The sequence below is a fragment of the Rhamphochromis sp. 'chilingali' genome (genome assembly GCF_963969265.1).
Source record: "Rhamphochromis sp. 'chilingali' genome assembly, chromosome: 7".
Taxonomy (NCBI): domain Eukaryota; kingdom Metazoa; phylum Chordata; class Actinopteri; order Cichliformes; family Cichlidae; genus Rhamphochromis; species Rhamphochromis sp. 'chilingali'.
In genome coordinates, this window is record NC_137934.1 from 27,769,208 (window position 1) to 27,783,092 (window position 13,885).

Here is a 13,885-nt window from a genome sequence, read left to right on the forward strand (position 1 = left end):
CCAGTCAAACTGGCCATTAAAAGTGAAATGTCACATACACACTGATATGACAACTGAGTGGTAAGCAAAAGTAATTGTACTTGTTTGTCATTTGTTGGGTTTAAACAAGTGCTATATAAGAATCAGTCCATTTACTATATCCATAACATGAATTAGATTGGTGTTAGCTCTGGTGGGATGAGCAGAGATGTTGCTTGTTTCAACGCCATAAACTGTATAAAAGATGGAATCATGTAATCATTGTGACATCACACAATTTTTTGGCCTCTCCTGTGGTTGTTTTCTTGGAGACAGAATTAAGCATATTTAGATAAGAGGGTGGAGCTCTAATTACTAGCTAATGGTAGCAAACTTCAACCTCAAACTGGCAGATGGAGTGACTAGCAGAGAGCAACTGGCACGCCTGTAAATTAAAGTAGCTTCGCTTTTTATTGCAAATCCAAAATCAACTATTGTACATTTTTTATGAAGGGAGTAGCTATGTATAGAGTCCAAAAATGTTTTTGTATCTTTTGTAACAAAGCTTCCATTTCCTTACATCAAAGTTAGTGAGATTTATCACTGTCATTTATCCTCATCCATCTGTACTGCTTATTCTTTTGGGGAAACCTGCAGTCAGATTAGACTGAAGACATCATTTGGAAGAGTGATGAACATTCATTCCACTCAAAATTCTGCATCCAGATGAACAGAATCAACTTTCTGGGATTTCTTTACCTGGATTATTGAGCATGCATGAACATGGCACAGCCATTAACATGGTTCTGCTAGAGGTTTCTTCCTGTTAAAAGGCAGTTTTTCCTTCCTACTGTTGCCAAGCACTTGCTCATAGGGCATCATCTGAATGTTGGGATTTTCTCTGTATTATTGTAGGGTTTTTACCTTACAATAAAGCACATTCAGGCAACTGTTGTTGTGATTTGGGGCTATATAAAGATAACTTAATTGAATTGCATGCAGACAACATCTTGCTACAATCATTTGCTGGGATGCTGGGATGTCCATTCTTCCTAGGAGCTCTTGTTTGGAAAAGCTGCCAGGATAAAAAGGTCATGGCAGCACAGCTTTACATTGCAAAGTTGCACCTGAACAAAATGCAAAAATCAAACCATAGCACAGCTCATCCGCAAAAACACTTCATACCAGCACCGTATCATACAGCAAACACGGTGGAGGAGGCTTGATGATTTAGGCTTGTTTTGCAGCCACCGTATTTGGGCAACTTACAGTGATTTAATCGACTATGAACGCTTCTGCATACCAAAATACTCTAGAGTCAATTGTGAGGACATCTGTTCAGCAGCCAAAGCTTAGTTTGTGGGCATTCATAAATGAATGCCCACAAACCGCAATGAACTGAAGCAATGTTATAACGAAGATTGGGCCAAAATTCCTGCACTGCCATTCTGTTTGACACAATGATGTGAGAGACTCATAAAGTCAAACAGAAAAAAATTACTTCAAGTTATTGTTGCTGAAGGTTTTCACAGTCACCTGTCTCCGCCACCCAAAAAATGTCACTATAGAATTTAAGAAGTCGACTCACCAAAACAAAAGAAAACCAGACAAGATATGGTATGCTTGTTCTCTGCCACACAACTCTAATGAGTGTTTGGATTTGCCACAAGAGAAATGTTTGTTTTTGTTTTTTTTACTTTAAATATTAAAGTAGAAATTATAAATGAAGCAAGAGCAGAATTTTACTGTGTTTAGACAAAAGTAAACATAACTCAATATAAGAAAACTATATAAAGTATAAATATATAAAGTAAATTTCAACATCTTTTACCCCTTTAACTCTCAATTAATTTTACATTTTCTTAGGTATAATAATTAAACTTTAACAACAAAAAGCCAAAACTGATAAAAACAAATTACTTAAATAAATGCAGTTTGCTGGTACTGAACTCCCTCTGAAGTTGACACTCTGTCACCTTCATCTCTCCATCCAGCACCTCATCCTAATTTAGCTTTCCTTTCCTTGGTGTCTTTCCATTTTTCACACAATGCATTTAGCAAACTGAATGTTTCTGAATTTCTTCCACAGGAAAACTAGAGTTTCTCTTTTCCCAAAGTTTCTGTGATCATCGCTAATGGATTTCTTAGTGTGCTGAGTTCACTCGCTTGTTCGGACAGCAGCCATAAGAATGTGCATGCTGGTGGGAACAGTTGTGTTGTGTGATTTGGTCTTTCTACGAGTGTCTGTGGACTCAGTGATGGCACGGTGTCAAGTCTCGCACTGAGCTGAAATTCAGAGCAAAACAGATGTGTGTGTTGTTTGAATTGCTGTTCTGCTTCTTTGAGTCCTTTTCATCGCCGTGGAGAACAAACATGATTTCTATACATGCCAGGCCTTGGAAATGTGGCAAAACTTGCCGTCTAAAGTAAGCCCCCTATCAACTTCACTCTTAATGCTCATGCATGTGTGCGTGTGTGTCATATCCTTTCCTTGCACAATTAAATCTGATTCCTCTGCAGCGGCATTAGTGACAAAACCCCCAAAGGCCTCAGATAACCCTCAGCCACCTCCCGGAGCTGGTCTGGATGCTGGCTACCTTGGCTCAAAGTGATCCTCATAGATCCACCACCTTGCTGATGTCCATTTTGCTTAAATCGGTAGAACTGCACTTGCAGCGAAGTCCCAGTATGCAAAGACACAATGAAAACCCTGACTTCAAAAATTTATGTCTCAAGCCCTCGGCCGCAGACACTCCCCTTCCCCTGACAATGAATGGACACAGCAGATCTTCTTAAATGCGCTATTTCTATGCAGACTGCTTAGCTTGGCGTTTGAGGGCCAGCTCCTGCTTATTAGATTTTTTTTTAAACCCTCTAATAATGACTTAGCACACCTAAACTTGAAATACCTTGATATGATTTCTGTCCCTTCATCTCACACTCTTCTTTTCATCGTTGCCAGCAGATTTGAGGCAGAGGGGGCGCGTATTTCATGGCCGTTTCGGACTGGAAGTTAAGCTCAGCAGCTGTGCAAGGTTTTGCTTTTCACATCTGACCAAGTTAAACTTACTGCCACCTGTTTTTCCCGCAGATCGGCACTTTCTCCCGCACATGTATCACTCAAGTGTCGGTGAGATGGTCCTCTGGGATGCGGCCACTGCTGAGGAGGCTAAGCGGGTCAGGTGCAGCGATGCTCCGTTTAAGTCCTATTCCCATGATGCTTATCGACATCTCATCCTGCTCAGCCTTGCTGTTATACCCCCGCCGAATTAATAATACAAAAAAAGACTTATGCGTCCCAGATGGAGACGCGCGCAGGGTTTAATTATGCGTGGATCTGCGGAGATGAGCTGAGATGATGCAATTTGTGCTTAATTGCGAATGAAAATAGAGCCTGTCCAATCTTACTTAACCCCGCGCGCAGATACTCCGCGGCCTCCTCGTGGACCTGCGGAAACGCGGATTGATTTTCCTTTTTGGCAAAGGGGCGCGCGGCCTTAAATCGATCGGTGATTGATAGATTTGGATGTGTGTGGTGTGTCCGGGATCTGGAAATGGAAAGTGGGTCTAATACATTCTTCTCATTGTTTTATGCGTTTGATGTGCGCTCCCACACTTAAACCTGGACTTTTTTTCTTAAATTATTATTATTATTCCAGTAGCAGTTTGAAATTCTCTCTTTGCTTTATTTTTTTTTAATTTCTTTCATTACTTGTACTACTACTTAATCCGTAGTTTAGCTGGATTTCTCCGCTTGTCCTTTCTTTTACTACCTTTTTTAAGAACTATGTTGTTCCACGTGGCCTATATATATATATATATATATATATATATATATATATATATATATATATATATATATATATATTTTTTTTTTTTTTTTTTTTTTTTTTTACCGGGTATATTCCCGGTCTTAAGGCAGTTCGTGAAATAGTCACGAATTGTAATCGATTCGTACTGGATTTATGAACTCCGTAAAAGTACTGGCTGTCAAATTCTATAAATGATTATATAGTGATCCCGGGGAAACAGTAACACACACACCTTCTTACATTCATGAAGCTCAAATGTAAAAAGTGTAAAACGGGTATCATTACAGGAGCTCCCCGCCTATAAGGGGGTGAAACAGACCTCCATACAGTTGCTGCATGTTTGCAGGATGTAGATATCAGAAATGAAAGAGGTGGAGGTCGTTCTCCTTGCTGGGACTCTCAGCAGCCTCTTTACATCACAGACCGCTTCGCTCACAAGTCTTTCTCCTTTCTGAGTAAACATGTTTCCCTCCGAGAAACTCCGGTAGTTCTCCTCTTACTCCGTGCGCTCTTCCGTGCAGTAGCGTTTGCTCGGTCACTAGAGGGGGGGATCTGCTGCACCTGTTCTCCCCTTCGTGTCCCGCCCCACCCCACCCACCGCCCTTCGGCTGCATTCGGCTATCCTCGGCCGGCCGCTGCTAGACAATTGGGAGGCTCTTCCCTTATAGGAGAATGCAAATGCGCGGCTGCCAGCTCCTCCTCATTGGCCCGTCGCACCTCCGTGTGGGAGGGTCGTGGGGGCCACGCTGTCTTTATAAGTGCAGAGTGCCTTCCAGCGACTCAGTTACACTGCGTTGTTGCTGTGAGGAGCTCTGTGAGGGCCGTCAGACACAAAACAGCTGGAATTTATCACCTCTTGTATAAAATTCCACACGAAAGGTCAAAAGTGCGACCCAGCGAGAGAGAGAGAGGAGGGGGGGCAGCACCGAGGGGACCGAGCCTGTAAGTAGGCTGTTTAAATTCATAAATGGACTGACCACAAGAACCAGGGACAAGCCTCCTCCTGTCCCTGCAAGTAAGAGAACTGTTTGCAACTTCATCTGAATCCCACGGGCTCTGTAACCATCCGCACGCGTGCCATACCGGCTTGTGGATTCCTGGGACTTTTTGGTAAATCTTTATTTTTTATTTTTTTATTTTTACTCGCAACCCCGAGCAGCTCCCAGCGCCACACTGCTAGATGTGACTGTATGAGAAAAAACTTTAAGTCCGGGCCATGCTGCAGTGACTCGAGCCAGCAGCCTACAGGAGCTCGCGATCAACTTGTAAACAGCGGAGGAGGGATGCTTGGAAAATATTTCTAATACGGCCGGAGAGCGGAGGAGAAGAGATCTGTTCCTGTCACTCGATCGAGCAGAACCGAGGACTGTAAATCACAGGGAGGCAAGTGGGCTGCAGAGGTGAAGCGAGGACAGGACAGGTTGGTGGTTCCAAATTCACTGGGCTCGAGTTTCAAGCACCCCGGGGGGGCTCCTGGTATTAAAGCGTGCATTTGATCTGGGATAAGTTGTCAACAAGAGCAGGGAGCGGAGGCGAACTGGCAGGTGTACAAGTTCATTTACATGCAGAGGTATATTCACGCCACTATAAATAGAAGTTACTTAGGGACAAACAACCTTAATAAGTTTTCTACCCGCTTGCTGGCCCTGCAGTAGCCCCACGCACCGGGCGTGTGCGTGCGTGTGTCTATTTATACACCATACAACCTTTTATCCCTCTCCACAATCTGTATCCGAGAGGACTGCCCGCCGTCGGTTTGGCTGTGAGGGCAGGAGTCGTCGCATGGACTGACATGGCCACCGACCTCGCCATGAGCGCAGAGCTGCCCAACAGCCCTCTGGCCATCGAGTATGTCAACGACTTTGACCTGATGAAGTTCGAGGTCAAGAAGGAGCCGCCGGAGGCCGACCGCTACTGCCACCGCCTCCCGTCGGGCTCCCTCTCCTCCACCCCGATTAGCACCCCTTGTTCCTCCGTGCCTTCTTCGCCCAGCTTCTGCGCCCCGAGCCCGGGCGCGCAGCCGAACCAGGGCCTCGCCAGCGGCGTCAGCAGCAACGGCAGCAGCAACAACAGCGGCGGCAACAACAATCACAGCACCGGGGGGAAGCCCCAGCTGGAGGACCTGTACTGGATCCCCAGCTACCAGCACCACATCAATCCGGAGGCGCTCAACCTGACGCCGGAGGACGCGGTGGAGGCCCTCATCGGCAACGCGCACCACCACCACCACCACCAGACCTACGAGGGTTTCCGCGGGCAGCAGTACGTTGGCGAGGACCTCTCCGCGGCCTCGGCGGCCCACCATCACCAAGCGCATCACCACCACCACCACCACCACCACGGCCACCACGCCCGCCTCGAAGATCGCTTCTCGGACGAGCAGTTGGTCAGCATGACAGTGCGGGAGCTGAACCGGCAGCTCCGAGGCTTCAGCAAAGAGGAGGTGATCCGCCTGAAGCAGAAGAGGCGCACGCTCAAGAACCGCGGCTACGCGCAGTCCTGCCGCTTCAAGCGCGTGCAGCAGAGGCACATGCTGGAGACCGAAAAGTGCACCCTGCAGAACCAGGTGGAACAGCTGAAGCAGGACGTGGCGCGCCTGGTCAAGGAGAGGGACCTATACAAGGAGAAGTACGAGAAGCTGGCCAGCCGGACCTACAATGCCGGCGGACCCGCGAACACGAGAGATCCGTCCGGGAAACAAGCTAACGCCGAGTTCTTCATGTGAGAGGGGCTGCTGACCTGTAGCGCCTCACGCAGACATTCATTCACGTTTGTTCTTCTTTTCTATTTTGTTTACACTTTTTTCCTCCACTCACAAGACTTAAGCAGTAGCCGTGCACGGACGCGATTTTCAGTCTTAAACATGTTTAGGCGAAACTTCTGTAAGAATGCCGCAGCCTGTCAGGTGGGCACTTGGGATCACTGTTAGCCTGTAGACTTTTATTTGTGTATCCTCCGGTGCAGCAGAAGCTAATCACGAGTCTTACTGAACTAATATGACACGTGACTGTCTTAACTCAGAGAGAGCAGCGGGGTTGGTCTTAAAAACGAGGCAAATGTGTTCTGTTTAAAGGGGGAAAAGTCTGAATGAACTGAAAAGAAGAAGCAATACACCACCGGCGAAGAAAGACTGTTTATAAGCCTGTAATGCAGAGACTTTTCAATAATGCAAGTCTAATAATCCCCCCATCCCCATTTGCAACCCTGCATGCAGGACATGTATGGTAACCTCTCCCCGAATCTTCCACGTGTATGGAAAGCATGGCCCACGGTTCGCATCTCCTCTTCCTCCTCTTTCTCTGCCATCAGTAAGGCCTGGGTATGCGGAAAAATAAAAAGCCAATGACCCCCTCTTCCATCCTACACCCCGAGAGGTACAAGGAGAGAAAAAAATGGAGAACAATCTGCTGTAGTGCGTAAAAACTGGATGCGTCTTTAACTGCTATTTTCAATCAATTTTTCTATTGTTTTAAAAAAGAAAAAGAAAAAAAAACATGACAAAAAGAGATTAACTGAGCCAGATTTTAGACTGTATTTATTTCCACCTGTACATACTGTGTAGAGAAAAGCAGTAACCTGTGTTATTTTACCCTCTCCCTCTTTCTCTCTTTTTAAAACAACAACTTGCTTTTTGTTGCTTGGATTCTTCGAAATGTCTTAAATACAAATGTTTGTATGTAACAGCATGCAAATCGTCTATGATATCCTCGTCCTCCTTCTACTGAACATGTGTAATGTTAAACTGCACTAAGAAGAGATCAAACTGGACATTTTGTTTTCTACTCATAGGACCTTTTGATCTGTTTAAAAAAAAACAACCCTGGATGTAAATTCTGTGAGAGGGAAACCCTCGGTTATTACATGGACTGCATTCGCTGCTAAAATTCTATGCACCAACCCGACGATTAAAAAAGACTTAGGGTTTCTTTTATGTTTCTTTTCTTTCCTTTTTTACGTTTAATATTGTAATCAAACGTCTTGCAGGGGCTGTGGGTTTAAACTGCAGTCTTAATGAGCGCTAATAGAAAAGTCTGATGGTAGAGCTTCCTGTTCTTGGAGTAACTCCATGCATTATTCTGTCAACAAGAAACCCCTGGTTCCTGCTACATAGATATATGTGCAATATTGTGCAGAAGTGCCCGATGCACAGACTACCTGTTGGAGGGCGAACCGTGCAGGGAGAGAGACTGGAAGTGTTTGATCAGGATGTCAGGGCAAAACAACAACAAGCTGAAGAGAAAACTGAGAAAAATGTGATTCTTCCAATTTTGTATCTTTTTATGGGAACCAAAAAAGGGGAGATATACAATACAAGTCGATTCTTGCGAATTATTAACAAATTAAGCATTTCCAGTATGTAGACAAACATCAGATTCTATCCACCTATCTTTCTTATTTTAATTAGATTTTTTTTGTCTTTTGTGTAAATCTCAATTTTTCTCATATTTACCGAAAGCAACAAGAGCTTCAAAAAATGTGAAGTTAAAGAACGCGGGGAATAAATGCAAAACAACTTCTGCACAGTGCTGTAAATTTATATCTGTACATATGATTTCTATATTTATTCAATGAACGTGTCCTGACTGTCAACAAGTGAAAACCATACAAAGTGGAACGTTGTTGAGAATCTTGTTTTCATAATGTTTAATAAAAAGTTCTGTCCCAAATCCGTGCCAGTGACTGCCGCTGCCATCATTCTCTAACAACAGCTTTTATGTCCTATAAGAAAAAAAGAGATTTATGAATTATTTATAAAACGGTCAGAAGTCTAGCAAGGTTTTATTTTTCTCAGGTCACAATGTCCGTGTTTGTAAAATAATAATGTTCGATTGCGGGTTATTAAATGTGACCAAAGTCTCTAATTAGCGAAAGAGCAGCAAAAGAGCTGAACGATTTAATAACAATGTCGAAATATTTATAGCCGCTTAAACTATAATAGAAAAATGTTAGATAATTAAATATTGAACAATTAAATATTAAAAAATTTAATGGAAATTAAGAAAGAAAAAATAAATACAATAAATGATTTTTTAAATAAAAAAAATAAATAAAGAGGAAAAACTCATAATATAAAAGCAAAGTTGGCGCTATATTCGTGCTGGAACTATTATTATTATTATTATTATTATTATTATTATTATTATTATTATTATTATTATTATTATTACCTACTTATATTTTCAAGGGTAAAGTCGGAAACGTTTTACACAATTTCAGTCGTGTAACTTTTATGAATCGTTCCATAATTGCACTTCGGTGTTTTTCAGGAGCGCCGCTCTGCTCTGGTTTGTCCGATCACGCAGAGCCTTGTGGACGCAGAAAGCTGCTCTTATCTCCTGCATCAGGGTCCAGACTTCCAGATTCTTTGTGTGTGTGCGTGAGAGAGAGGGAGAGAGAGAGAGAGAGAGAGAGAGAGAGAGAGAGAGAGAGAGAGAGAGAGGCTGGCTGAGAGAGGCCACCCTCTTCCTTTCCTCCGCTCTGCTGCACCGGCTCTGGTCGCCTGTCAGCGGGCCTCCGCGCTCCTGCTCAGCCGGTGACGGATGGATGAAGCCGGGGTCTCTGATCCTCGCCAACGACTCTTTCTCACTCACTGTGTTTTGAGCGCGTCCACAGGGCAGCTTTCCCAGATACCCGGGATGTCCACGACGTTTGTGTACGTTTATGTGTCTGCGCGTGCGTACGTTTGCGCGCGCACTAAGCAGCATTAAGTGGTCTTTTCTCCTCTCAGGGTGGAATCACCATGGGTTTAGACACATGCCAGCCCGCGTTGGTGCTGATGCGACACGGCCGTCAGGCCCGCTGGGTATCGGCTCACTTCAAAGACATATCATAACTCTCTCTCTCTCTCTCTCTCTCTCTCTCTCTCTCTCTCTCTCTCTCTCTCTCTCTCTCTCTCTCGTGTGTGTGTGTGTGTGTGTGTGGGGGGGGGGATCCACACAGTAAAGACCTGTAGAATGCTGGAGGCATGAAAATCGCCCATCTGGATCTGCAGCTTCATCTTTAAACATTCGGTTGTACCTGTTCGCATGGACGCACACTTTATGATTTATTGAATTTTAAAAGTTTTTTTCCCTGCACTGTCAAGATCACACCAAGCTTTAGGTGTGACACTTTGTCATTTTTGGATTTCAAACACCTAAAACAGTAAAAATCTAATAGCTTCACATTTCACTGTAGCTCATAACAGCACCTGAAAGCAATCGTTACCCAGTCGTTGTGTGTTTTTGTGCGTGAGTCAAACGACTGAACAGGGACATGGAGCGCTTCTTAGTTTTTCTTTCTGAAGAGTCTTACTGCTTAAAATCTATTTTCACTTGTTCCGTTCTTTGCAGCGCAGGACTTTAACCTTCCGTCATGAATAGAATTACGAGCATTCAACCTTCTTGCTCGCATTTTGTCGCACGCTCATACACTAACTTGTCAGTTCATTAGTTATTCTTAACAGTCATTTCTGCAAATTCCACCTGAACACGTGCTCTCACTGCTGTCATATACTGTGTACCTCATGTCAGAGTCCATCATTTCTCCGCTTCCCCAATTCAGAAACGAATTCATTTACAGTCTTTTTTTCAACTCTCACCGATCAGTTCAAACCCAGCGTTTCTCTTAATATCTTTCCTTTTTCGCTCCCTATCCTCTGCCACCTTTCAGCCTCTCCATCACTCTCCTCCTCCTTCCTGTTTTTGCTGAGTCAGGGAAAACTGGGAGCAGCGTGACAGCCGTCACTTCACCGAGAGTCAGAGTGTATTTTCTGCTTATAACACGCACACGCACACACACGTAGTGGGATTGTGGGGTGTGTGCAGAGGAATGAAGGCGTGCTCTCTCTCTCTGTGTGTGTATGAGGAAGAGAGAGATATCACCATGACTACTCAGTGGGCTTTTCTTTCCATACATCAAGGCAGAGTCCATCTGAGCTGCATCTGAGAAACAAAGCGAGTGAATTGAGAGAGAGAGGGAGAGAGAGGTGCAGCGTGTCTCTGGCGTCTGGAGCTGCTCTGCTGCCGAGATTCAACACAGTCAGCGTCTCTTTGGCTCAGCTTACCTACAGTATACACACACACACACACACACACACACACACACACACACACACACACACACACACACACACACACACACACACACACACACACACACACACCATAAACAGAAAGTCCAGACAAACACACTGAAAGCTGCAGCCTCCACCACCTTTACCTCATGGTGTTGTGGCCTGTGACACATCGTTTTCTTTTTCATTCTTTTATTAAACCTGGAAGAGACCTTGGACCTCAGTGCATCATCGCAGACAGGCATTCCTGCTGTTCTTAATGGACATTAAGTCTACCTTCTTATTACACACTCAAAGTGGCCCAAATCTGATTTGCTGCATGCATTGGCTGCATGTTTGGAGCATCGCTGCTTGCATGTCCATGAAAACTCCAGGTTAGATTTTCATAACTCCTTAATGTGTCTTCTTCCTCGATTTAAAAAGTCTTAAAATGTTAGAATATGTAGGATTTATTTCTCTTGTTTTTGTTGTCCTAATTAAAGAGTTTGGAGAAACCCACAAAGCTATTTGGTTATTTGTCAAATTACCAAACTATGTAATAAAAATTTAAATGTGCATTTCTTCTGCTCAAGAAAGGTTGTTAGAGTTTCTTTGTTGAAATCTTCAAAGTGTTGCCTTCACTTTCCAGGCATGAGGAGATGCTGAGATTAATGTTCTTTGGAGCTGCAGAATTTGTTCCATATTGTTTACAGGAGCATGTTATCATTGTTATAAGATAGATTTTGATCAACTTGTACACACTGATGGCTCACAGATTTGATAACTGACACACAGAAAACCTGCAGCCAGGTTGTGCTAAAGCATAAAGAATACACATAATGAAGCTGCAATGTGGTTTCTGCTGTTTCCACTGTACTTGCTGGCAGTTATGGGAAGAAAACAAGTCCACAGTTAGTGGATTTTTCATTGAGAATGAAAGGATGAGGATATACCATATTCTAATTTTTCTTGTTAAATCCTCACAGATAATACTGAATTCACAATGTAAGAGATGCTGTGTATAGCATAAAAGAGACTGGAATAATTCTCCAGTTATAGGCCCAGACAGTCCAAAGACAACTTACCAAATGTTGAAACTGAGAAAATGAAGCATTATTGGAAGCATATAATTACAAATTTGATCCCAGGAGCATGTTTCAAAGAAGTAGAGCGAGGGTCAGCAAAAGGATGCTGTGTAAAACACTGTGTGGAGTGTGCTGCGGCTAATAAGATGATTTGGTAACAGGTCAGTAGCATGATAACAACAAACAGGAACATCCCAAAGAGGCTGAGTATTCCACCCATTCATTTTCTTCTACTTAGGCAATAGGGGCGAGAGCCTGCCCCAGCAGGCATGCAGCTTGAAATACCCACACAGACATGGGGAAGGCATGTAAAGGCCTTGATGTACGACAACAGTGCTACCACCAGACCATCGAGTCACCACTGTGAAGCTTGCCACTCTGTGTGTCCGTGTGTGTACAGTTCAGTGATTTAAGAGTAGAATTTGTGTTTCATTAAAAGAAAACAAAAAAAACACCCTCTTTACACAAAGAAAATGGTTCTCAGGAAACACTGTTTAGCATCCTGTAGTGAAAACCATCTATCCATTTGATGAATCGTTTATCCGATTCAGACACGAGTACCCTGCCCCCTGCCTCTGTCTCAGTTGTCACTGGGTGAGGGGTGGAGGAAAAACCCTGGACAGGTTGCCAGTCTGTCGCAGGGCTTTTCTGAAAAACCACAGTCAGTGAATACGGGTTGTCTCTGTGTCCACAAGTGCAAATTAAAACTTCACCCTGTGAAGAAATAAAGGAAGCAGAATAAACCAAATGCTGCCTCTCTGCATTTGCTGTCATCTCACAGCAAGTAGGTTCCTGGTTCGAGTCCCAGCTTGGGACTCTTCTGTGTAGAGTTTCCAGGTTCTCCCTGTGTGGCTTTCCTCCAGTTACTTCAGCTTCTTCCCACAGTCTAAAGATGCATTAGCTTAACTTCTGAGTCTAAATTAGTTGTAAATGTGGGGCAATAACCTATAGAGAGCACAATGTATGGTTGAAATGTGGCTCGTAGCCCTTTGAGTTTGTAGGAGTACAAAAAGCGTTACCATGTCATTACAATTCATTAACCATTCATATTTGTGGAGGCCCCATTAATGCTGAAAGATATTCCCACAATTTAACCTCTTAGTTCTAACAAAAAATTATTTCAATGCCCTTATCTAACTGAACAGAGTCATAGCTTTTAATGTTCACGGGACATGAAAACTGCACGTGTACAGTCCCAGCGATTTTACAGTGATTTTAAAATAAGGTTCAAAATGTGGATTCCCTCTGAAAGTACTGCTGGTACTACCAGTTTCACAAATGGTCATCTCTACTGAGCACATGCATCAACACAATACCATGACTGGTCAACACTTTTCCATTTCGACTGTTAACTGGTTTGCTTTTCAGTCATTGTGTCTTATATAACATTTCTGACTATACCTGACCTTGCCAGGTCTCTCTTGGAAATGCGATTTTTAAATTTCAATGAGATTTTTTACCTGGATAAATAAAGGACTAATTTACAAAAAAAACATCTATCTATCTATCTATCTATCTATCTATCTATCTATCTATCTATCTATCTATCTATCTATCTATCTATCTATCTATCTATCTATCTATCTATCTATCTATCTATCTATCTATCTATCTATCTATCTATCTATCTATCTATCTATCTATCTATCTTGAAACTGTTAAAACAAACTGCTTAAATACTACATGAAGCAAGATAAACTTTTACTGTCATTTTATTCACATTTCACAAAGTTAATTTTATTAGGCCAACTCAATTAAGTGTTTCCAAAAATGTAAAAATCACCAACAGATAACACCTAACAGGTAAAACATAATTTCTTTGGATAAATGTGATGTTATTTACAGCTCTTACATATTTAATAAATGCTGATTCTGCCAACCTTAAGGCTACATGTGCTCTTTGTTGTTTGGTGTGGGGTCCTAACAGCATTTTCTTGGTGCAGAGATCAGTAACTTTAACCAAACCATGACTGCTGATATGTTCTTGTCTGTATAAC

General features: G+C 43.0%; 1 protein-coding gene across 1 annotated transcript; it reads left to right on the plus strand.

Moving 5' to 3' along the window:
• The first annotated feature begins 4,575 nt into the window (after positions 1-4,575).
• On the plus strand, positions 4,576-7,588 carry mafaa (MAF bZIP transcription factor Aa). The gene has a single exon (XM_080886689.1). It carries the CDS (start codon positions 5,563-5,565, stop codon positions 6,493-6,495), a length of 933 nt encoding a protein of 310 aa, XP_080742815.1. The 5' UTR covers positions 4,576-5,562; the 3' UTR covers positions 6,496-7,588.
• The last annotated feature ends 6,297 nt before the right edge of the window (positions 7,589-13,885 follow it).